This window comes from Xiphophorus couchianus, chromosome 24 (assembly GCF_001444195.1).
Source record: "Xiphophorus couchianus chromosome 24, X_couchianus-1.0, whole genome shotgun sequence".
Lineage (NCBI taxonomy): Eukaryota > Metazoa > Chordata > Actinopteri > Cyprinodontiformes > Poeciliidae > Xiphophorus > Xiphophorus couchianus.
The window spans coordinates 4,440,873-4,463,028 of NC_040251.1; the positions used below are offsets into that span (position 1 = coordinate 4,440,873).

General features: G+C 41.3%; 2 protein-coding genes across 4 annotated transcripts in view; one reads left to right on the top strand and one right to left on the bottom strand.

Moving 5' to 3' along the window:
• Positions 1-433: 433 nt before the first annotated feature.
• Positions 434-2,655, bottom strand: inha (inhibin subunit alpha). Of its 2 annotated transcripts, none has more exons than XM_028011504.1 (2): positions 1,787-2,655; positions 434-1,336 (listed from the first exon to the last, which is right to left on the bottom strand). In XM_028011504.1, the coding sequence occupies exons 1-2, from the start codon at positions 2,253-2,255 to the stop codon at positions 612-614; spliced, it is 1,194 nt and encodes a 397-aa protein (XP_027867305.1). In that variant the 5' UTR covers positions 2,256-2,655; the 3' UTR covers positions 434-611. The 2 variants fall into 2 exon arrangements, with proteins under 2 accessions (XP_027867305.1, XP_027867304.1); XM_028011503.1 differs by having other exon boundaries at positions 434-1,339.
• Positions 2,656-11,045: 8,390 nt separating this feature from the next.
• Positions 11,046-22,156, top strand: part of spega (striated muscle enriched protein kinase a) — a 46,400-nt gene continuing 35,289 nt past the window's right edge. For both annotated transcript variants that reach the window (XM_028010111.1, XM_028010112.1), the window contains exons 1-2: positions 11,046-11,411; positions 13,014-13,558. In XM_028010111.1, coding sequence (XP_027865912.1) covers positions 13,096-13,558 — 463 coding nt within the window. In that variant the 5' untranslated portion in view covers positions 11,046-11,411; positions 13,014-13,095. The remainder of the gene's footprint in view (positions 11,412-13,013; positions 13,559-22,156) is intronic.

Genomic DNA, 22,156 nt, shown 5'->3' on the forward strand with positions numbered 1-22,156 from the left:
TGCAGTCGAAACACGTGATCTAATTGGGATGGAGTTATGAAGTACTGTATGAAGCTTCATCTATTTGTTTTATAAATTAGATTTTTAAAAATTGAGCTCAGAATGACTTTTGGAAAAAGTTTTTGTTTGACCAGGTGCTATCTTCATGGATCCATTTGGACTGTTCATATGGACAAAACTTTAAATTGCTGCAACTCTATGCTTTAACATCCAGTCTTTAATGATGCTCTACTCAAAGCTAATACTCAGATTAATCCTCTTCTATACACAAGTATTTTTATATAAATAAAACTGAAAGGTTATCTTGCAAGACGTAATTTATTTTTGAGTAACCAGGTAGTCGAGTGTGAAAGATTTTATGCATAGATCCCTCTTCTAAATGAGACATGGATCGTTTTATCTGCTTAAACACAGAGGAAATAAAACTGTTTATTAAACCAATAACCCACTTTTTATTTTTAATGGACCATATATGTTGGATGCAACATTGACGAAAAAAAACTACACATGGCATAACCATTACTCGACGCCCATAAAAACTGAGAACCACTTTCCCCTTATAAAGTGGCCGGCCAGACAAACCCCCATTCAGCCTGTCCTTCCCCTCATGTTCAGAAACAGGTACACTCCTCAGGCATGATGTTGGGCAGGGTCTCGTATTTGAACGAGTACCCGCCGTCAGACGTAGTGGTGATCTTTAGGGACCTCATGGTCCCCGGAACCGGCGCGCAGCACTGCGCCATGCCCAGCAGGACGGCCGAGCAGTTCCCGCGGCAGTAGAAGAAGGTGAGTACCTTGGGGTGAACGATCCAGCTGTCCCAGCCCAGCTCCTGGAAGCTGATCTCCACCTGCTCCCTGCGGCAGTCCCCGAGCTGCAGCTCTTCATGGGAGGGCCGCTGGAGGAGGCGGAGGGCAGCGGGGGACCAGGGAGTGTTGACGGGGGCCGCTCTGGGGGAACGCACAGGCACTCTGGGCTGAACGTGGAGGTGGAGAAAAGGCGTCTTATCTGGGTTCGTCAGGTGGTGCTGACCTGCTGAGCTCTGGAGCTGAAGCAGAAAGGGGCCCTCAGCCATAGGGGCCAGTACGCTCTGGTCCAGGTCATAGGTGGTCCAGCCGTCGGGGCTGAGCGCTGCGGGAGCCTGGGCCGCCTGGAGTCGCCGCTGCGCCAAGGTGAGCATGAACAGCGGCGAGGCGTTCACTGCTGGGCCGGCGTAGAACCAGAAGTGAGCTGACAATACTACGGTGTCCTGGAAGGGAATGGACGGCTGGAAGCGATACGACGGTGTACTGCTGCAGTTTCCTCTCGCTTCTGCATCAGCCTGGACCCAGGAGGCATCTGCTGGAGGAACGGAGGGAAGAAATCAAATATCAGGCTTTTACTGACGTCTGGTGGCCTGGTGTGGCATAACAGGTCTGAATACAAATCAGGCCTGTCTGAAAGTTTAATTCTATCTACAAACATGGGAATATATCTGCTTTTCTGTTGAGACTTGATAGAAATGTACATAAAGCCGCAGGATACATGCAGCTGCCCACATGAACAAACTCAAAGCCTTCTGGGAAAAGGAAAAACGGATCGCTAAACACCAAATGATACTAATTTATACCCAATATTTATATCTGATGAAGCACAACCAAGATATCACAGAAAAGCTGACGTTAGCACATATTTAACGTGTTGATGCATTATTTTCTTCTGTATCTTAAAACTTCTATTGTTTCTTAACACTAAACTCAACATGTTGAGCTGGTAAATCCATTCTAATGGAACATAAATAATTATCACCTGGACATGGAAACAGAATCACTTCAGATCTGTCTTGACCTGGGCTGGGTTGCTGACTGACCCGGACCACTCTGCTAGTCCCGGGGACCCTCGCCTGCCACTGCCTTGTCTCTGGCTTTGCTCCATCCCGATTTGCTCTCTGTGCAGCAAGTACCGGAGGCTCCAACAGGCCCAGACCTTCCAGAATCCGCTTCCTGAACCAGGACACCACCACCCCTCTGGGCAGCTTCTCCGTACCGCAGACCTGGAGCAGACCTTGGATCCAGAGAGGCCCCAGAATGAGGACAGACCAGGACACCATGTTGAATCTGTGAGACCGTCTCTGTTCACACGCTGTTTGGGCTCCGCTGCTATCTGTCTGCAGGCAGGAGCTTTCTCTCGCTAAATAATAGCAAAGAGTGGCCTTGAGCGATGAGAGGTTACACTGTTTGCTTTTCAGCTGAGTTATTTTTTTAGATGTCTTCATCATCCTTTTACTGTATAATATTAGATTATTGCTCTAAGCATACATTTGATCACTTTTTAAAAAGTTAAACAAAAGAGATCCTATGTAGGTATTGTACAAAGACTTTTCATTTGATTATCAGCTTTTTGAAATTCAGATTTCTTGCAATCAGGTTCAGTAAACAATCTGCTGATAGAACATATTTAGTTTTTTTGAACGTGGAACTATAATTTCTAATGTCAATTTTAGCATAATTTGCAGGATAATTACAAAAACTATCTGAGACAAAGTTCAAATATATGGAAATGCTGAAAATAAAAGCTGGGCTTAAAATGCCTTTTTGATGTGAGAATTAGGTAATGTTGCTGAACAGCGACCTTCGTGGTCATATTTGGAGTTGCACCCTGTCTCATACTCTTCCTTGACCTTTCACACCGATCAGGAATATTATATATATATTAGATTAATGCTAAATTAGCGTTCTTTACCTGATGAGGTGACATGGTTTTGTTTTAATTTTGTGAGAGTGTTTTTTTGTGTGTGTTTTATTTTACGTGACGTTTGAACAAAGCGCAAACTATGTCATTGGGGAACCAAATGAAGGTAATGCACATTTGAAGTTTTGAAATAATAGTTATATTACATAGTGAAAGAATATTTATAGCCTTTTCAATACAGTTTTTTTTCTCTTAGCCCTTTAGCTAAGTGTATGACAGGGATGCTGAATGAGCAGTGTTGTATAAAGTACTGAAATCTCAGAGTCAAGTAAAAGTATAAGTACCTCTCCAAAATATGACTTTGGTAAAAGTCCAAGTCACTGACTGAAATGTTACTTGAGTTAAAGTCTTAAAGTATCTGAAACTTCTTGTACTTAAGTATGGAAATTACTGTAAAAATGGATGTACTCGAGTAATGTAATGAAAAGTACAAGTAAAAAGTAAAACAAAGCAAATGCAGTTTGAATGACATTTTTTATATTTTGGTAAACTTGTCAAATACACTTAAAATAATGTACACAACCAAGTGCAGGCAAAATTAAACCTGCTAATAGATATACCTGCAGGCATCATTTAGTTAAGAAAATTAGGTGCTTTACCTATAGCACAAGGTTAACTTAACCTGCTTTACAACTGAACCAGCTTCTTAGTAAACCCTCCAGGACAGAAAATACAAAGTTTTTGTAAGCCTTAAGTTTTCCCTTCAAGTAAGGTCAGTGCTGAAAATGAGAAAAATAAATAGTACAGAAAATGCGGCCAACATGAAGAAAAAGAGCTGTTACGATTACTCTACCTCACAAATCAGTGAATCAGTCAATGCTACAGTCAGTAGCTGGTGCACACAACTGGTCATTATGCAAAAGAAAAAAAGAATTGGGAGGGAAATGCAGCTTATTGTCATCTCTGTAAACCTGGTTTTGAACTTGCATGCCTTTCCTATATTCGTTAAATTTAGTCTAAATTGCTATCGCTATGGCTTCTGTCCCCCGTTGAACAGAGGAGTCTAGGTAGCCTGCTACAGTCAACATTAGGCCTAAGCTAAATACACCATGTATGGAACTGAAACAATGCCAAACAAAGTTCATTTATGGTCAACGTTTCACAATACAGTAGTGTCTAGTGACCAAGCTATAGTTACTGAAACAGGAGGATTATAACCATTTCATAAGACGTTACCTCGATGGTAGGGTGACCAGACGTCCTCTTTATCCCGGACATGTCCTACTTTTCAGACCTAAAAATCGTCCGGGATTTTGGTCAACTGCCTCAAAACACATTACATAGCTTACAGTGCATTGTGATTACATTGCCACTCCGTTCCACTACTCCATTCCAGGTTTCTTTGTATGGCAAATTAATCACGCCCTTCTCCCCAAATCCAATCACGTTGCATTATGTGTGCGAGTGTGTGTAGGAAAAGTAAAGATAACACCCCCCCTATCCTCCCCTTCTCATCAAAACCTAAATTGAGGTATTCAGCTGGATAATGTTCAGGTTGGCACCTTAACACTTGCTGGTCAACCTCTCTGGATGTCCACTCAAGGCATCACAACACCAAATTATTATTTTCTTTGCAGTTGTGAATCGTTTAAAACTTCCCATATTATTTCATTCCTCATAAATCATTTGCTTACTTAAACAAGCCACTCTAAAGAGAAAACTGTTCTCTGAATTTAGAAAACTAAAACTACATCAAAATCTTGCCTTATGCGATGATCATGACTTCTCTACTGTCAGACAGACCACAAAACAATCCTCACTCCCTCCTTGTATGAACTTCCTCTCACCTACTTTTCTTTCCAGCTTTTAGATAATTCATTATTTTTCATTTTGTTTACTAAATCATTTATTTATTTATCTATACTCTGTATCTTCAAAATCTTCTTTTTATTTTCTTTCTGTATTTGGTTGCTTAAGAGGAAAGGAGATCGGGCTTTTTCTGTTGTTCCTCTTCTATGGAACAATCTACTTTTCCAAATTAGATCTGCCCACAGCCTGGATCATTTTAAATCGCTTCTTAAAACTCAGTTTTATTCCTTGGCATTTAATTGAACTGGTGTTTTGATTCTCTGTTTTTATTCATTTGTGTTATTGTCATTCTTGTGCAGCACTTTGGTGCAGTTTTATGCCTGTTTTTAAAGTGCTATATAAATAAATTTGACATTGCTTTTTTCTTATAACTCCTACCTGAGCTCCTCCCTGCTCTGCTGCCTGATCTGCTTCACTCTTCTTGCTCTCCTGTTTTATCCTAACTTTTCTGATTGCCTTCTTCTCTCTTTTTAGCTCCTCCATCCACTTTTCTAACTCGCCCATTCCTTCACTACTCATATTTTTTTGATTTGATTTTTGTTTTCTGTCGTACTTCATCCTATAACTCAGTCAGTTCTTTTTTTTGAGTGTTTAATTGGCCCTGAAAGTTATATTTTTCTATCAATTTATTTAAATTCTTTACTGAGTTAGGGTTTTGTCTTTCCATAAACTTCCGGTCCTTACACTGGAGTTTATCTTTCGGTGTTAATTTGCTATTCCCTTTTCCCATTTTGAGCAAATTAGTCAATTTCGTTCCAGTCTTAAAAACACATAGGGTGGACTCTAAAAGACTGGATAAATTCTTAGCAGGACGGTGATCAATCCCCTGTTGTGGTAATTCTCTTCTCTTCAACCTTTTCAGGTGGGAAATTCTTGCCTACATGCATCCACCAGAGGTTCACCGTTTGCACTCCTGCGGTTTGGTATGAGGACAAATACCTAGTGGTATTTAAATTCCTCCAAGTATTCTCACACTCACACACACACTTGGTATTACGGGTTTTTCAGTTTACGCGGACTCCGCCGTCCTTCTGTTACCTATCAGTGCCTAGGATTCATGGGGTTTTACACCCCAAAGACCCTCAATCGTTCGCTTACTTTTTAATTTAAACGCTACTCACTTGTCCCCCCTTCACGGACGTCCCGTCAGCAGCTGGTTTCCAGCAGGCGTATCGGACTCCGGCTTCGAAGGAGCAATTTATCCATCCATCCATCTTCTTCCGCTTATCCAGGGTCAGGTCGCGGGGGTAGCAGCTTCAGAAGGGAGGCCCAGACTTCCCTCTCCCCGGCCACTTCTTCCAGCTCCTCCGGGGGAATCCCGAGGCGTTCCCAGGCCAGCTGAGAGACATAGTCCCTCCAGCGTGTCCTGGGTCTTCCCCGGGGCCTCCTCCCGGTGGGACGTGCCGGGAGCACCTCACCAGGGAGGCGTCCAGGAGGCATCCTGACCAGATGCCCAAGCCACCTCAACTGGCTCCTCTGGATGTGAAGGAGCAGCGGCTCTACTCTGAGTCCCTCCCGGATGACTGAGCTTCTCACCCTGTCTCTAAGGGAGAGCCCAGCCACCCTACGGAGAAAACCCATTTCTGCCGCTTGTATCCGCGATCTCGTTCTTTCGGTCACGACCCAAAGCTCATGATCATAGATGAGGGTGGGAACGTAGATCGACCGGTAAATCGAGAGCTTCGCTTTTTGGCTCAACTCTCTCTTCACCACGACGGACCGGTACAGCGCCCGCTTGACAGCAGACGCTGCGCCAATCCGCCTGTCGACTTCCCGCTCCCTTCTTCCCCCATTCGTGAACAAGATCCCGAGATACTTGAACTCCTCCACTTGGCGCAGGACAAACCCCCTGACCCGGAGAAGGCACTCTACCCTTTTCCAGCTCAAAAAAATGGCCTCGGATTTGGAGGCACTGATCCTCATCCCGGCCGCTTCACACTCGGCTGCGAACCGCTCCAGCGAGAGCTGCAGATCACGGCCTGATGAAGCCAAAAGGACCACATCGTCTGCGAAAAGCAGAGATGAGATCCTAAGGCCACCAAATCGGATCCCCTCAACACCTTGGCTGCGCCTAGAAATTCTGTCCATAAAAGTGATGAACAGAATCGGTGACAAAGCTCAGCCCTGGCGGAGTCCAACTCTCACCGGAAACGAGCCCGACTTACTGCCGGCAATGCGGACCAGACTCTGACACCGGTCATACAGGGACCTGACAGCCCGTATCAAAGGGCCCGGTACCCCATACTCCCGGAGAACCCCCCACAGGGCTCCCCGAGGGACACGGTCGAACGCCTTCTCCAAGTCCACAAAACACATGTAGACTGGTTGGGCGAACTCCCGTGCACCCTCCAGGACCCTGCAGGGTGTAGAGCTGGTCCAGTGTTCCACGACCAGGACGAAAACCACACTGCTCTTCCTGGATCCGAGGTTCGACTGTCCGACGGATAGTTTCCAGCAGGCGGGTCAAAGACACAGTCCTGGAAAGGATCTGTGAGACTCCTAGGAGCCTGCGGTGGTCACGGTCTTCTGATGTCCGTTCCTCCCTCTGGAAGCCGCAGATTTCTGCCTCTGCTCTCAAGCTTCATCTGAGTCTAGCCCTGCTTTTGTGGTCGTTATTTAATCTTATTTCGAAATTAAAATATCCAGGGTGGCACCCAATACCTCAAAGTCCCTGATTGATACATTTTGATGAATGTTCTCCCAATTATCTGAAATATATTTGATTTCTCTTCTTTAGTTTCTTCATCCGGGGTCTGAGTCTCTGTTTTGTCCATCTTTTCTTCGTCAGCCTTTAAATTTTCTTCCCTGGCTTTAAGTTTGTCCATCTTTAATTTAAGTCCAGCAATTTCTTGAGTGAGCTCTTCGTTCACCTTGCCAATCCAGTACAACTGTTGTGATTTCTCTTTCATTGAATTGTTAAAGTTTTTTTTATCGACCATTGTTCCCCATTGTATCTTCCTATTATGAGTTGACAGGGCTTTGCTTTCTGATTGTAGTTGTTCAATTGTCGCTTTAGCCTCGTCCAATTCACTAGTCAAAGTGCTGAATTGTTTTTTCAAATAATCATTTTTGTTGATCAGCCTTTCATTCTCTACCTGCCAGGTATCTTTTTTCCTGGCATTCAGTCTCTCAATCTTCAGCCTCAGATCTTCAACAGTTTTCTGAAGCTTCTTGTTCTCTTTTGTAAGCTTCCAGCAGCTCTTCTCCAAACTCTCCACGTTCTCCAGCAATACATTTCGTCGCGCCATCGTTCAGTTTTGTTTGAGATTGAATACTGCAAATGAATTTCTATGTGGAACCTGGGAATACAAAGACAGGCGGCTGTGATGTCACAGACAGGATGAGTGACATCACAGCTTCACGTCAAAGCCACAAGAAGTCTGTTGGGTGAGGGGGAGCGAGAGGGGGGCGGATGTTGTTTTTTTTTAAACTTTATTCGCAGACACACTGTATAACGACAGAGTTATGCCTCATTTGTTCTCAAGAAAAAACAAATACAGATAAACATATTCAAGGTAAAGAAAAAGCTAAGGGTTCATTTAAAGCAACACAGATTCCAATTGTTTTATTTTCTGTAGCTCTTTTTCTGTCATCTCAAAGGAATCTTCATGTCCCAGGATTTTCTGGTTTTATTCATTTTTATTTTTCACAGATTGTGAGAACATCCCACCTTTAAATGGCTTGTTTTCCGGTAGAGAAGAGACATTAAAAAAAGAAAAATTAAAGAAAGGCAACAAGATTCTATGAAACAGTGTCATTGTTTTTATTGTTTTATACTTGCGCATATGTATTAATTGTTTTTATCTTGTAACCAGGTTGCTATGTATTGCACATTTTTTGCTCAGGTCCCTCTTGAAAATGAGATCTAGATCTCAACGGGGTTTACCTGATTAGATAAAGGAATATGAATTACACCCATTGAGTAAATATGAATGCAGCAGCGCCCTCTGCTGTTTGACAAAGGTTAAAAAAACCCAAAAAACTACTTGCCGCATGTTTACGTTTATTAAGTGTTATGTCACCGAATATCTTACAAAACTCAAACTCTTATGCATCACTTTTTACACAAAGTGATGCATTTCAAACAGTTATTTCCATGATCCAATCAACTTCTTTTCAGACACAAGAAAGTTCCTAACAAAGTCGATAAAACGTCAAATAAAAATGATTTTACAAGTCCTTTACACTCACTTTACTTTGAGCCATGATGGATTTGTATTAGATTTTTTTTTTGTTCTAAAACAAGTAATTACAAAAGTTATTTCCTCTATACAAATATACACAAAACTGTTGTTAATCTTTAGTTTGGGTAAGAATGGCCACCAAAAATCTGTGAACTAGCTCATGTCATGTATTTTCTTTTAATACATTAATATCAAATCGGCACAAGCAAGACATTGTGATTTTAAACACAAATCAGCAATAATGAATAAAAACCACAGGGGCCTATTATACAGTAATGGCACATTTTTAGAGCTAAGGTTTAATTTAGAAGCATATTAAATTGTTTTTCTTAATTAGTAACTTTTTCTGTTACAAACTGACCCCGGCCCCCCATCAGAGAAGGGAAAAGTTATGTGGCCCTAAGTTAGTGGCGGTGTTACTGATATAGGTGACAACCGCAGCCTACTTCGTTTTGTGTAACAAAATTGCGGCAATTTTCTATTATTTCTGATAGATTTTACACCTTATTTTATATGCTCGGCGGGAAGATCTGACAAATGTGAGCAGCATCCCTGCGGAACCTTTGTTTGTGGACGAGTATAGCGCCAGACTGCAACAGGTGATGTGTTCCGCCATGTCATATCCAGACGCAACTGGATCACGAACGCTACAGGCTGTGTTCACTGCTGCTGCACCTTTTCTGTGTTTTTACAGGTTAGTGGTCAACCAAACACTCAGAAATGTTCCTTCAAAATGTAGTTGAACTGTGTGAATGCTAGAAAAATAACCATACTGTGATTTATGAACAGTTTTTTTACGTTAAAAGGAGTCTGTTTCAGCCGGTAGAGATGGGTCATTTGCCCAGTGTATTGTCTGGCAGGCATGTCGCCAGGTTAAACTGCGGAAGTGATTGGCTTCCTCCACACTTGCAGAAGTTTGTGAAGTTATGTTATGTGTTTTATTCAGTGTGATAAATAATTGCAAATGAATAAGTGTTAAGGAAGAGTATTTGCCTGTGGGGAATGGGGAGCGCCAGAGAGGTGGTTCGCCCAGGGCACCAAATAGGCTAGGAGTGCCTCTGGGTGGGTATGCTAATGGCTAAAATTACAGTAATTTATGGTTATGTCCCAACAAAACTACATGGGTTTTGCAAAATTAAAAAAATATGTAGTACTCTAAAAACTACTAACCCCCTTAAAGTCCAAACACACATCATGTCATTCTGGTTTTATTATCAATTATTATCAGGTGATTTTGAGCGTAGCATAACTAATCAGGTGATATTTATTTTCAAGAAGTGAAACATTGAAAATTATCGGAAAGGCCATTTTTAACCCGCACTTGTTGAAACATACTTAACACATTGCTTTATGTTGAAATTAAATTTGGAATTTCAAGCCAACAATTAGTTCTTCTGTTTACCCACCAGATGGTGCTATTTGTTCCTGTTCAGGGCGTGCAATATTTCTCACGTTTTACTTTTCTGTAAAGGTTCTTTACTACTGCAATAAATGTGTGATGCTAAATAAAGCTGTGTGTGCACGTCACACACAAGTTTTTGTAAATTTTCTTAGTGTTTTTTTCTGTTATTCACAAAAGTAGTGAGGATATGTTAAGAAACTTTTAAAGGGTTCAGCTCACCTAAACAAATGTAATATTTGTATGTATTTTTCATGCTGATGTTGCTTTGAAAGACCGAACTGTATAAAGTGGGGAAAAAAATACCTATAACACAATTACTGTGTTATAGTGTGATGTTTTTGTCTATAGACACTTACCGGTAAGTGTGATTTTTCTTAATTTTAATATCTGATGATGACAAAAAAAAATCCAACAAGATAACTAATAATAATTCAAATACTAAAAAAATAATACTGCTTGAAATATGTTTCAAATGACATTAACTGAAGTTTGTGGTTAGAATGCAATGAAACGGGGAAAAAGTTGCAGTACTAACTAGTTGCTAATAATGGCTGTATTATAAATTATTAAGGGTTGTCAACTTATGTATCAAACAAGAAATGACAATATTATTGGCAAGGAGGGAAAAAACAATCCTAAGTTAAGTTATATCATTGTTCTACAGGATGAATCCCAAAGTCCTGTCTTTATTCTTAGGTTTTCTTTTTATACAAACTCCAACTGTCCCACATCACATTGACTGTCTCCAGACCCCGCATGTACTGTACATTGCCTGATAGTATTATCTAAAAGGCTTGGAAGTGTGTGTGCGTGGGGGTGTGTGTATGAGTGTGAGAATAGGTCATAAAAGGCAGTCCAAGAAATGTGACCTATATGTGCAGCTGTCGCCCCCAACCTGACGGAGCTTGGTGAGGGTGAAACGGTAACACTGGAGGGAGATGGTTAACATGAGCTCATTTAACTACCTGGAAGCCTAAAAAGATTAAACGTGTCGCTTTCAAGAAGCACTTAAAGGTGGAACAACATAAAACAGAAGGCCTGAGCAGACTGACATTTAGGAAAATGACCTCCCTCCCTTTCTGGGAGTTCTTCAGCAGGGTTAAAGCTGCTGAAGGGAACCATGGCAGTGGCTGCTAATGCTTCATGATCTAGGGTGGACTTACGCCTAAAGTCTAGGCTTGCTGAAGGACAAATGCTTTGAGATGAAATATTTGGCTCTTGTTACCTTAACTTGGACTTTGTGGGGATGTCCAAAGGAATTTCTCACAGCCTTTGTAGCAAAACTAAGGTAAGATTACTTTTTGATTACCATATTAGTAGAATGAGCAGAGCAAAGAACTAAAATGGCATTATCTTTTGAACATGTCCCTATGATTTGCTGATAGTTGTTCAGTTCAGTTGTTTTCCTTGTGTTCTTCATTTTGACACAAACATAATATATGATGGTTAATCTAAGGCTGCAAATAAAATAACTTTACTTCAATCGAGATATGTTTGTCGTAAACTATCACAGCAAAGACTAAATGGGTTTCCAGTTTCCTCTGACCAAACAAGTTTATGCTAAAGGTTAAAAGGTTGAAAATCCACCTGTCAGGAGCTTGGACACCAGTCAGCCTATGTCTATTTGCAGTTTGCTCCAAATCCTGTGTTGAAAGCCTGGAGGATGTTTGGAAAATGCTGAATGAAGATTAAATAAAAAGTTCAATGAGATGAGCTTACTGTACAGAGGTCTGTATTCCATTGTAGACCATTTCATAATTCCCTCCTTAGTTTGTGAGTTTACATTGTTACTACTGTTGTAAAACCAAGTTGGCTAACAGTAGCAAGTTAGCTACAAGGCAAAAAGCATCCTTTATGCTAAAACTAGTGTAAATGTGTAATGTCAAATCGGATAACACAACTTGCTTGCTGCTGTTATTTCCAACCGCATATTATTACCAGATTAAAACACAACTGGTTAGCTAAAATGTCAACATTAGCTAACCTGCTCACCTTAGCATGTTGCCAAGTGCACTATCATTTAATAACTCAATGTACGAGGCTAAAAGCATCATATATGCTAAAGCTAGTGTAAACAATTCACGTGAATTCTCTTTGAAGTCTGTTCCCTGAAATTCTGTGTTAAGAGAAGCAGAAGTTTAAAAAGATGCTGCCAGTGTCAGAAGGGCTAACACAAGCTGATTGCTGCTATTATTTCTAGCTACAGAATAACAAATTTTAAAAATAGGTAACACTTACTAAAAGGTCAACATTATCTAACCTTTTTACATTAGCATGTTGGCTAACACTAGTAAGTTGGCTTGTATTTAAATACTGCATGTACAAGCTAAAAGCATCTTATATGCAAAACCCAGCAAAAATATCCACCTTAGCTAATCTAACATTATCATGTTGGCTCACCATAGCAACTTGCTGCTAAGTATTTACATATTACATTTACAGTGCTAATAGCATTTTGTGGTATGTTTCTATATTGGCCAACACTAGCAAGTTGGCTAGTTATTCAAACCTTGCTAAACAATTGTGCTAAAATCTTCTTGCATGCTAAACTGACCTAAAATCTCCATGTTAGCATGATGGCTAAAATAAATATTTCCTAATGGAATCAGGAAAATAAAATAAAAAATTGTAAGTTAAAAAAAAAAAAAGAAAGTAAAATATAATTGGGTTTGTCTTATTTGTAGGATACTAAGAAAGTTGAATCAGACAAAAAAAAAAAAAAAAATCTACCAAACACAAACTTCCTTAATTCACTTGTAAGGAGTTTTGATTGTCAGGACTCAGAAGGAAGCTCACTAATTTAGACTGTGTGAGTAACCAGTCTCAGTTGACAAGTAATGTTGCTTTATTACACAGTAAAGTCTGTGTATGTGTGTTTTGGTCATTGCAGCATCCGGTGAGCTGGTCCACGTTGAACACCTATAAAGACAAGCAGATGCCTAAAGCAGTGAAGTATTCAGAGGAGATGTTTAATGAATGCAGCTCATTTTGACGCCTCTGTCAATAACCAGAGAGGTGGGAAAGTTTGGAAGGAAGTTCCAAGGGGAATCAAAATGGCAGCCCGCTCACAGTCGAGTCCCTGTTCCACCATCCCTTCCAAGAAGGCCAAAACCAAAGGCGCACAAAATCTCCAGAATCATGAAGGTGAATCTCAAGAAACGTCAGCTCCAGTTTTCATCCGCAAGCTCCGTAAGGCTGCAGTGGGAACAGGCTGTGACATCCGTCTCAGGGTGTCAGTGTCAGGACATCCTAAACCTTCGATGACATGGTACCACAACGATGAGCTGATCTCCCCCTCAGAAGCTCAGGATTCAGGAGGACTGTGGATCCGGGACTGCCGCACCAACAATGCTGGCCTGTACACCTGCGTGGCGTCCAATGACCTGGGAGAGGCAAGCTGTAGTGCAGTGTTGGCTGTTATGGACCTAGGTGAAGGTAAACACTTTTTATTCTTAAGTAACAAATATTCCATAAAGATCTTTTTTTTTTTTACATAATCCCAGTTCTTAAAAGCAGACCTGGGTAAAATAAAAGGTAATTCAAGAATGGATTTTAAGCTTCTACATATGCAAACATCTCTGGTAAATGGTTCAGATTAGCTGGTTGTTGCTGTTCCTTCCCTTTACCTGCACAGCTGTAACTCTTTGGCCACTAACTATATTTTTGATTTCTATATACAGCAAATGGATTCCATAATATGCCTGGCACATACGGTCCAACCGGTCTACCACTCAACATCTCCATTTGGATTTGGTACTAACAATCACCCCTTACATTCTGTCTTTACCTGCCATTTTTAAGTGCAGTCAAGTATTTAGACGCTTTTTTTGTTGTTGTTTTTTTGCATTTTGTCAAACAACAACTTCAATGTATTTAACTGTGGAGACCTCAATAAGAGTCAGAATGCTCAAAGCACTTTCAGCATTCTGACAATCACAGATTTGCAATCTTTAGCCTGACAATTAGCTTTATGCCTGGACTTTGACTAGGCCGTTTTATGAAGTTTTCTTTCAGAAATACCGTATACGATCCACATTCTTCTTCTCATTAACTCAAACCAGGTTCCTTATGCTGAAGAAAAGCATCACGGCATGAGCCTGCCAGCACCATGTTTATCTACGTGGATAAAATGCAGCGTTTTGCCAATGAAAGTGTGTTTTGCTACATTGTGTTTGTCTGTTAAATGAAATCCTAATTTAATATAACTTTAATTTGAGTTCTATTTTCTCAAAGGCAGTTTATTAAGTCTGTCCGTTTTCACTTGCTGCTCTGAGCATTTTGGACAAAACTCTGCCTTTTAATTTAACAGCTGGGGGACAGCTAAATCAATTTCCGAGGTTTTAGCTGTTTTCTTTTCGTTCCAACCCCTGCCCGCCTCGGACTTCTCCCTCTTCTCCTTCTGCCCGTGGTTATTTATAGACTGGTATGTGCCGTGGCAGCTCCCGACGCTCGTGCTGCGGTGATATGTGTGGCCGCCGCCGTCCCCCGCTTCTCCGATGGCACGGAGGGACATAATTATAGCCGCCGTCACACTCCGTCACTATCAGCGTGACGAAAAAGAGAGCGTGATGTTTGTTAGTGCATCTGCTGGGGTCGGGTTTGAAGAGCCGAGCATCACTCACCGAGTCAGTCTGAGGATGAATGAGAGATCCTCTGTCAGACTGGAAAAGTCTGGATGCTATCTTCCAGATTTAGACATAAGATTTATACTTTCCTCTATTGCTCTTAACCTTTCTCTTTCTATCCTGATCTTTATTTTTCACCCTCAAGTCCTTTCTTCATTATTTAATTCCCTTCCTATTTCCTCATGTCCTTCAATCCTCAAGCCATTCCTGCTCTTCCTTCTGTTCTTGTGACTTCCTTGAGTTCTTCTTACTGTCTTCCCTTTTATCCTTGTGTCCTTCTTTCTTCCTTGATTCTCTCCTACTGACTTCTCTTGTGTCCTTCTTTTTTCCACCCTTCCTACTGTTCTTTCTTTTTTCAATCCTTTACCCTTGAAGGATTGAAGTCATTGCTACTTCACAAAATCCTTCCTATGCTGTCTTTCCTTCTGTCCTTGTGTGCTTCCTTCATATTGTCTATACTTCCTTCCAATCTTGCTTGTGTCCATCTCTTTCATCCTTGAGTCCTTCCTTCTGTCTTTGAGTCCTTCTTTGTTTCTCAAGTTCACTGTTTTTGTGTCTTTCCTTCTTCCTTAAGGTATACTTACTGTTTTTGCTTCTGTCCTTGTGTTGTTTCTTCCTCAGTTCATTCCAACTGTCTTCCCTTATGTCCTTTCTTCCTTTTTTGAGTTCTTGTCTTTCCATCTCTGCTCCCTTCTTGAGTCCTTCCTGCTGTCTTCTTTTGTCTTCTGACAAATCCCAAAGAGTCTTTCTTCTTTTTGCACTCGGTCATTCCTTCCTTCTTTAATTCCGCCTGTCTTCCCTTCACATATATTACATATATTGATAATAAATCGTAACCATTTACTATTTTAAAACTGGTGCATAGGATTTGGAACAGTGGAAATTTCACTCAGGAATTTCTGAAGTAATCCTTTGGGAAGCACAGTCAATGATTTGCAATCTAAAGTAGACACGGACTTTGCTTTTGTGACTATGGGAGATACATATTTAAAGTAAAAATAAAAATATATACAGTACATATTTTTAGAGAATTGCAAGTAAATGTAATTGAAACATTTTGGAATTGACAGAAGAAAGCTGAGAAATGGGAATGGGTACATGTGGTGTTGGTTTGCGCTGTCTTAACTACAGCAGTGTTAGAATCCCCACCGTGCTTTTGCCTTTTCACTCACCGTTGGACTTGAACTCGACTCTTGAATCTATTTTCTGTCCATTTCAAAATACGATGTGTGAATTCTTGAAGGGCGGCAGAGAGGGCTCGTTTCTGATGCGTACAAGTCGGTAGGTTTCTGTGCGTCAACTTTTTATTCTAGTAGCCGTCTCTGACAACAGCCTGAGGAACTTCCCCCTCTCCTCACGTTCAGCTGTAGATGTTTGAGGGGTTTATCGGCTGTGCTATCCACAGTATCTCAATGAGAACAAGAACTGCACGCTCACTGGGATCAGGACTTTTCATTTCTTCATTTTCAGCCAGTTTTTTTGTGGCATCACCTGGTTCACGGCCATGTTGAACGGGTCCTTCAGCTTTTACTTTCTCGTACGAAACGGTAGATTGATGTGCCATCGCACATTCTACCGTGAATCCTCAAGATCACACGGTAATCTCGCTGTCCAATCATTCAAGATGTGAAGAATGTGCCACTTGTAATTAAACCGTGACTCTTCCAGCTCTATGCTTCACAGTTGGCTTGAGGCTTTATGAATATCTAAACTATATACTGAATTATCACTCATGTGTTTCTCAATGTATCAAGGCACGTCTTCATTTCTTTTTTGTTGTTTTTTTATGTTAAAAATCTAGAAAATTCACATTGCCCAATAAAACAATCTAAGTGTATGAAAACCTTGCTGCCACAGTAACGCTTTTACTAGCCCAAATAGGATCGCAATTATTTTTGGTTAATATAGAAATCTAAGAAAATAGAATATTTCATTTTAGGATTACTCATTTACTCTGTAAGCACTCGCAGTTAGAAAACAAAATAAGAAAAAGTGGCCCAAACTTCGCTATAATTGTTTCGCTTTGATTAAATAGTAATTTGGATCGTCAAACAGATGGTGCTCATTTGCATTTAACTCTTTTTTCAGACAGAATTATTGTGAATGCTAGTTTTAATTCCACCAGCTATCACAGATTTGTTCAAGAACTGCTTTAAGGCTTCTGTGGCACTCTTAATTTCTCTCAGCTTTCAGCTAACGAGGACAGCACACGGGTTGTGGGTCTTATCTGTGTGTGGGTGGGGGTGTGCAGAGGAAGAGTTCAGCTGGAGGGATTGTACTACGTCGGACCTGAAATAGACTGCTAACGCTGGCTGTGAGAGATGGGACTTCAGGTGAGGGCAAGAAAGGAAGTTATGGAGGACAGCTTAAAGGAAAAACGGCGTTGAAGTGATTTTTGAAGGAAGTCACCAATGGACATAATGGTCATTGTGGCAAGGAGGAGGCAGAGGGTTTTGTCCTGTGTGAGAAAAAGATGAGTCATGTTGCGGAAGGAGCTGCTAGACGCACGGAGGTCTTTGAGGAGCGCTGGTGAAGGCTTGAGTGGGCCAAGAAGCAAGAAACAGAGAGGTGAGTGGGATAGCAGTCAGATATTACCTCAGAGTTTTGGTTACTGGATACTATTAGAAAATCTATTTACTTGTGAACTTTTGGAGCAATGGAAACAACTTGGAAATTCAGTCTTGTTCTGTGGTCCAAATTTTATTCAGGAAACACCATTTGCTTGAATGTGAGTATTTCCCTTCAATTACAGTTACACGAAACGAAAAGTTTCAAGTTATTTGAATTTTCTTGCCAAAAAAAATCCATTTATTTTATGGAATCTCTCTTAGGATGCTAGAAATTATTACCGCTCTTTTTATCTGCTACCAGCCTTGCTTACGAAGTCACCTTCAATTCTGACATAGAAATGACCAATAGATGATTTCACATTCTGCACACATTAAGTGGATTAAGGGCTGCAACATGCCTAATAAGATTCTCAGTTGAGGCGAGGCAGCTGAGGTAACATCTGAAGCAGACGGTGTGTTTGTGTTGCGTTCTGGCGGTACACAGCCGACCACAGGAATCCTGGGGGATTGGATCGGGATTAGGTGGTAGCATTGGGTTGCACTGTCGCCGTCAACAGCAGCCTCTGTCATTCTGAGGTTCAACGCTAGCTTTCGCTTTACGTTGAGCTGAAGAACAGCGTTGGGTTTTCAGTAAGATAAGACACACTAAAAGAGCTTGATTGAAGGCAACAAATATACTTTTTGGATAATTTACCTATTTTGAATATAAAAAGGCTGCATCAATAAGTTACTTATTTACCCCAAACTCCTCCAAACCAGCAGCAGCAATGAGCAGACACCCCGTCGAACGGCACAACTGCTGAGTGGTTGGGAGGTTCTTAAAGAGACAGAAACCCAATTTTAAGACATCAGACATGGTTGATGCAAAGTCAAATTTCTCCTACAGTAAGTCATATTTGATATATTCAGCATTTTCATAACTGAAGGTAACATAGTTACTTTGTTGTGTTATAAAATGGGGCTCTGTGCCTGGAAAATACATAAAAGCTCCCCTTTAATAAACCAGTTATTAAACAAGATTTAATTAAGCTATTAATATATTATGCAGATACAGTAGAGCCCAGCTTTAAGCTTTGAGAACATTTCTAATATATTCAAAAGAAAGCAGAAAAAGCTGAAATACTTCAGCAAAATGCGATTTGACACGTTATTTCTAAGGCTACCAATCCAGGAGCACCGTTTATTTTACTTAGCGTTGATTGGCTGGAAATAAGGAAGACCATGGATGCTAGTTTCTGTGGTAGAGCTAAGACTCTTATATTTAGATATATTTAGTGTTTAAACTAAATAAAAAAAAAACGCAGTCATGAAAGTGTTTAGAGGGAGTCCCAGGTATTCAACTCTTCACCTGATCCCTCACCCCTCGACTGCACTGTAAACCTGTTATTAATCAAATCATAAAAACATTTCTGGTAACACTTTATTTGAAGGGGTGTGCATAAGACTGACGTGACACTGTCATGAAGGAGTCTTCATGAATGTTGATGACATTCGGTAAATAATGACGCTTTTAATGCAAAGTTGACTCTTAATTGACTTTTAATGTAACACCCCTTCAAATAAAGTCTTACCACATTACTCAGTTGTGACTTACAGATTAATTAAAAAGGAGAGTTTTGCATTTTTTTCTTTCTGTTATATATTAACAAGTTGTTAGAACATGATTTATGTCACTCTGTATGGTTGGTGAATAAAGGAAAACACCATCAAAGCCAAAAGCCATCTTGAATTTACAACACCTGCTTCCATCAGACCAATCATATTTCTGCTCAGAGGCGGTGATGTAACAGCAACAGAATGTGTTTTGTGTTGCAGAGATTATGGCAGGCCTGCTGCTGATAAAGCTGCGTGCCTTAGAGCATCCATCACAGTCGCTCCTCACAAAGCAACCCCCGTCACTAAATCGATGGCTTTCCGTGAAGTCTATGCCCTCCTTGTTGTTTTAAGCAAATGAAAGCGTAGCACGCTGCTGACCGCACCCGTCCGGACCGCTTTCAGGCTCGGTTCGTCTCCCGGCCAGTTCTGCCTCCAAACAGCAGGCTTAGGGCTGCTCTCAGATTCAGGGAATAATAAATGACATGCACCACAGAAATCAAATTATTTTCTCTTAATGGCTGCCACTCCATGATATATTGTCAGAAACTGGTTAAAACTGGCTTGTTGTGGCTCAGAATCTGCCCTTTTCTGACACATTAGTCTTTTATTGGCCAATGCCTGTGTTATGATGGGCTTATTGATTCAGGGGCGTTGGAACTGCTACTTGGGGGTGTATCCCATATCACGCATAAAGCATTGGTATTGATTGCTTGACTTTCTGCTGGAGTGAGTGGCTCTGGCTGGTGATGGATGGAGGAGGACGGAGGTGAGCAGGAGGAGGTTGGTTAAAATAACATTTGGAGACTGCAGTTTGCTCCATCTGCAGGGAGGATTCGGTGAGTCCTTTAAATAAAAATCTGTTTCCAGGGAAAAGAAACAGACAGGACGGAGTTAATGACTGGAGCAAACATGCAGGTCGGCAGAACGGCTCTTGATTCACGGTGGGAGTAAATCTCACATTGATCCTGTGTTTACAAGACCAGAAACAGAAACAGAAATCACTTGATCACGGTGGAAAACAACTTTGTTCAGCAAAGTGAAGTCAGCAGTGAATGGTGGAAGTTCTGAGCCGATAAACGGAGGGAGTCGTACGATCTGAGCTGACAGACGGAGAGCACGGTGGGATGATGACCATTTGGAACACATATGCTGCTCTTCTTACAAAAGCCAAAGTTTTAGAGAAAGCTCGTGTAATAAAAAAGGCCAAATCATCAGGTTTTTTTTCTTGCTGGGCAATGGATCAGAATTTGTATACTTAAGTAATACAAATTCAGCTTGTTTTCCTCATTAACATCAAGCTATCAACAACAATTTGTTTTCCACCTGAGAAAAAAGTTTGCACACCCTTCCCTTCTAATACTCCTAATAATACTCTAATACCCCCTCCTCTGTGTCATGGTTTGAGTTTTTCTGTGTATTAATTTTGAGTTTCCTCTGTTTCTGAGTCTCTGTGTTGTCCTGTCTCCCCTTGATTAGTTCCCAGGAGTGTCTCGTTCCCTGATTACCTCCTGTGTATTTAGTGTCACCTGTGTCTCTGCGTCTTTGTCGGGTCTTTGTCTAAGCAATCGCGTGTTGTTGTTTGTCCCCGTATGTCCTGTTGCTACCAGTGCTGAGCCTCTGCCTTCCGCTCTGCTCTGCTGCCAGGATTTTGGACTGTTTTTGGATTTGTTTGCACCTCGGTCTCATCATTAAATCACCATAATCATCTCATCCTGGGTCTGCTGCGTCTGCCTCACCATTCACACCACCGCACTTCATGACACTCTGCAGACTTTGATTAGCATCCTGCAGCCTGCTTTTCAAAAACCTCTTGGATTTTATTGCCACTTTGTTTTATATTCAACACAAAGTGGTTCATAGTTGCGCCTCACTGTGAAACTGGACCATGTTTTTTCTTTTGGTGTCTTACTGTGTCGCACATCCAGAGGTACTGAATACCAATCTTTAAGTCCTCCTAAAGATTCTCAGTTGGATTTAGGACTTTGCTATTTGCTATTTTTTTTCAAGTTGTACAAATAAATCTATGAATAACACTCCTTTGGTATTATTCTGCCATCGTCTTGTCTCAGTGTGGAGATTGTGAGTCTAGGATGATTCACAGTACTAGTTTTCCTCCATATTGATTTGAGGTGAACCCTAGATTGTTCTGCTTTTCATAACAACCCACCAGGAGTTTGGGATGGAACCTGCTTGTAATAACTGCTTGCTCCTCCAGCTGCCTCAGACCATGATCTTATCGCTAGTTAAAACTTAACAGAGAGGAAACATAGTAGATACTCATTTAATGACTTCTGCTTTTTGCTGGACAACAAACCCGGAGGAGACGAGGATTTCGGAGGGAATTGGTGAAGCGGGTTCTTTTGAATCTGCGATTGCTCATTTTTAGAAGGAATCTGTTTACCCCTCTTGATTCTCTGGTAATCCCCTTTTCCCATTTCTGCTCTTCATCCCCATCGTTCCGTCCTGCCACCCCACAAAAACACGTCCCCACGCTCCGGTGAATCCCAGTGTTCTGTATCTCTCCGCTCTTCCTCCTCACATTTCCCCTCTTACGTCAATGCAATCAAGAGAAGACCCATGCACACACTAGGCTCTGCTTTCCGCCTCCCCTTGCACACCCCCCCGTCTTGTTTTAAGTGCGCTCTCGAGCGAGGGAGAGCAGGCAGAAAGTGGGGGTCGATGGAGAAAGCAGCCCCCTACGTCACAGAGAGACGCTCCTCACAGATAAACACTCGGACACAAAGACGCCAGCATCTCTGCTCTCACCGCCGTTCTCCCCGCCTCGCCTCCAGATCGGAGCAGAAACACACCCACGCACAAACACACAGCCGCATCCTCCTTTATTTCATACCCCCCTCCTCAAATCTTGATCTCGGTCGTTGCCGACCCTCATACCACACCCTACAGCTTTTTATTTTCTTATCATTTCTGAGGGAAGGTTGTTTTTGTTGAACTGGAGCCACAGGTAATCTGATTTTGCTTGAAACGAGGCGCTACTTGAAGATGAAGAAGATCTGGTCCAAGAAAAGATTTCAGGTGAGTTTGCTTCATTCTTTTGGAGCAATATCAATCAATCAATGTTGTGTTTTATAGATGTTTTTTGCACATTTCTTAAAAGACATGCCACACCCTTTTTCCTTATATGTGTGCTTTTAATCGAAAACAGATGAAAGTAAATATGAATTGAAAGATTGATTTTCGGAAAAGTTCTGGGAGTGCATGTAGACAGTTCTGAAGGGAAA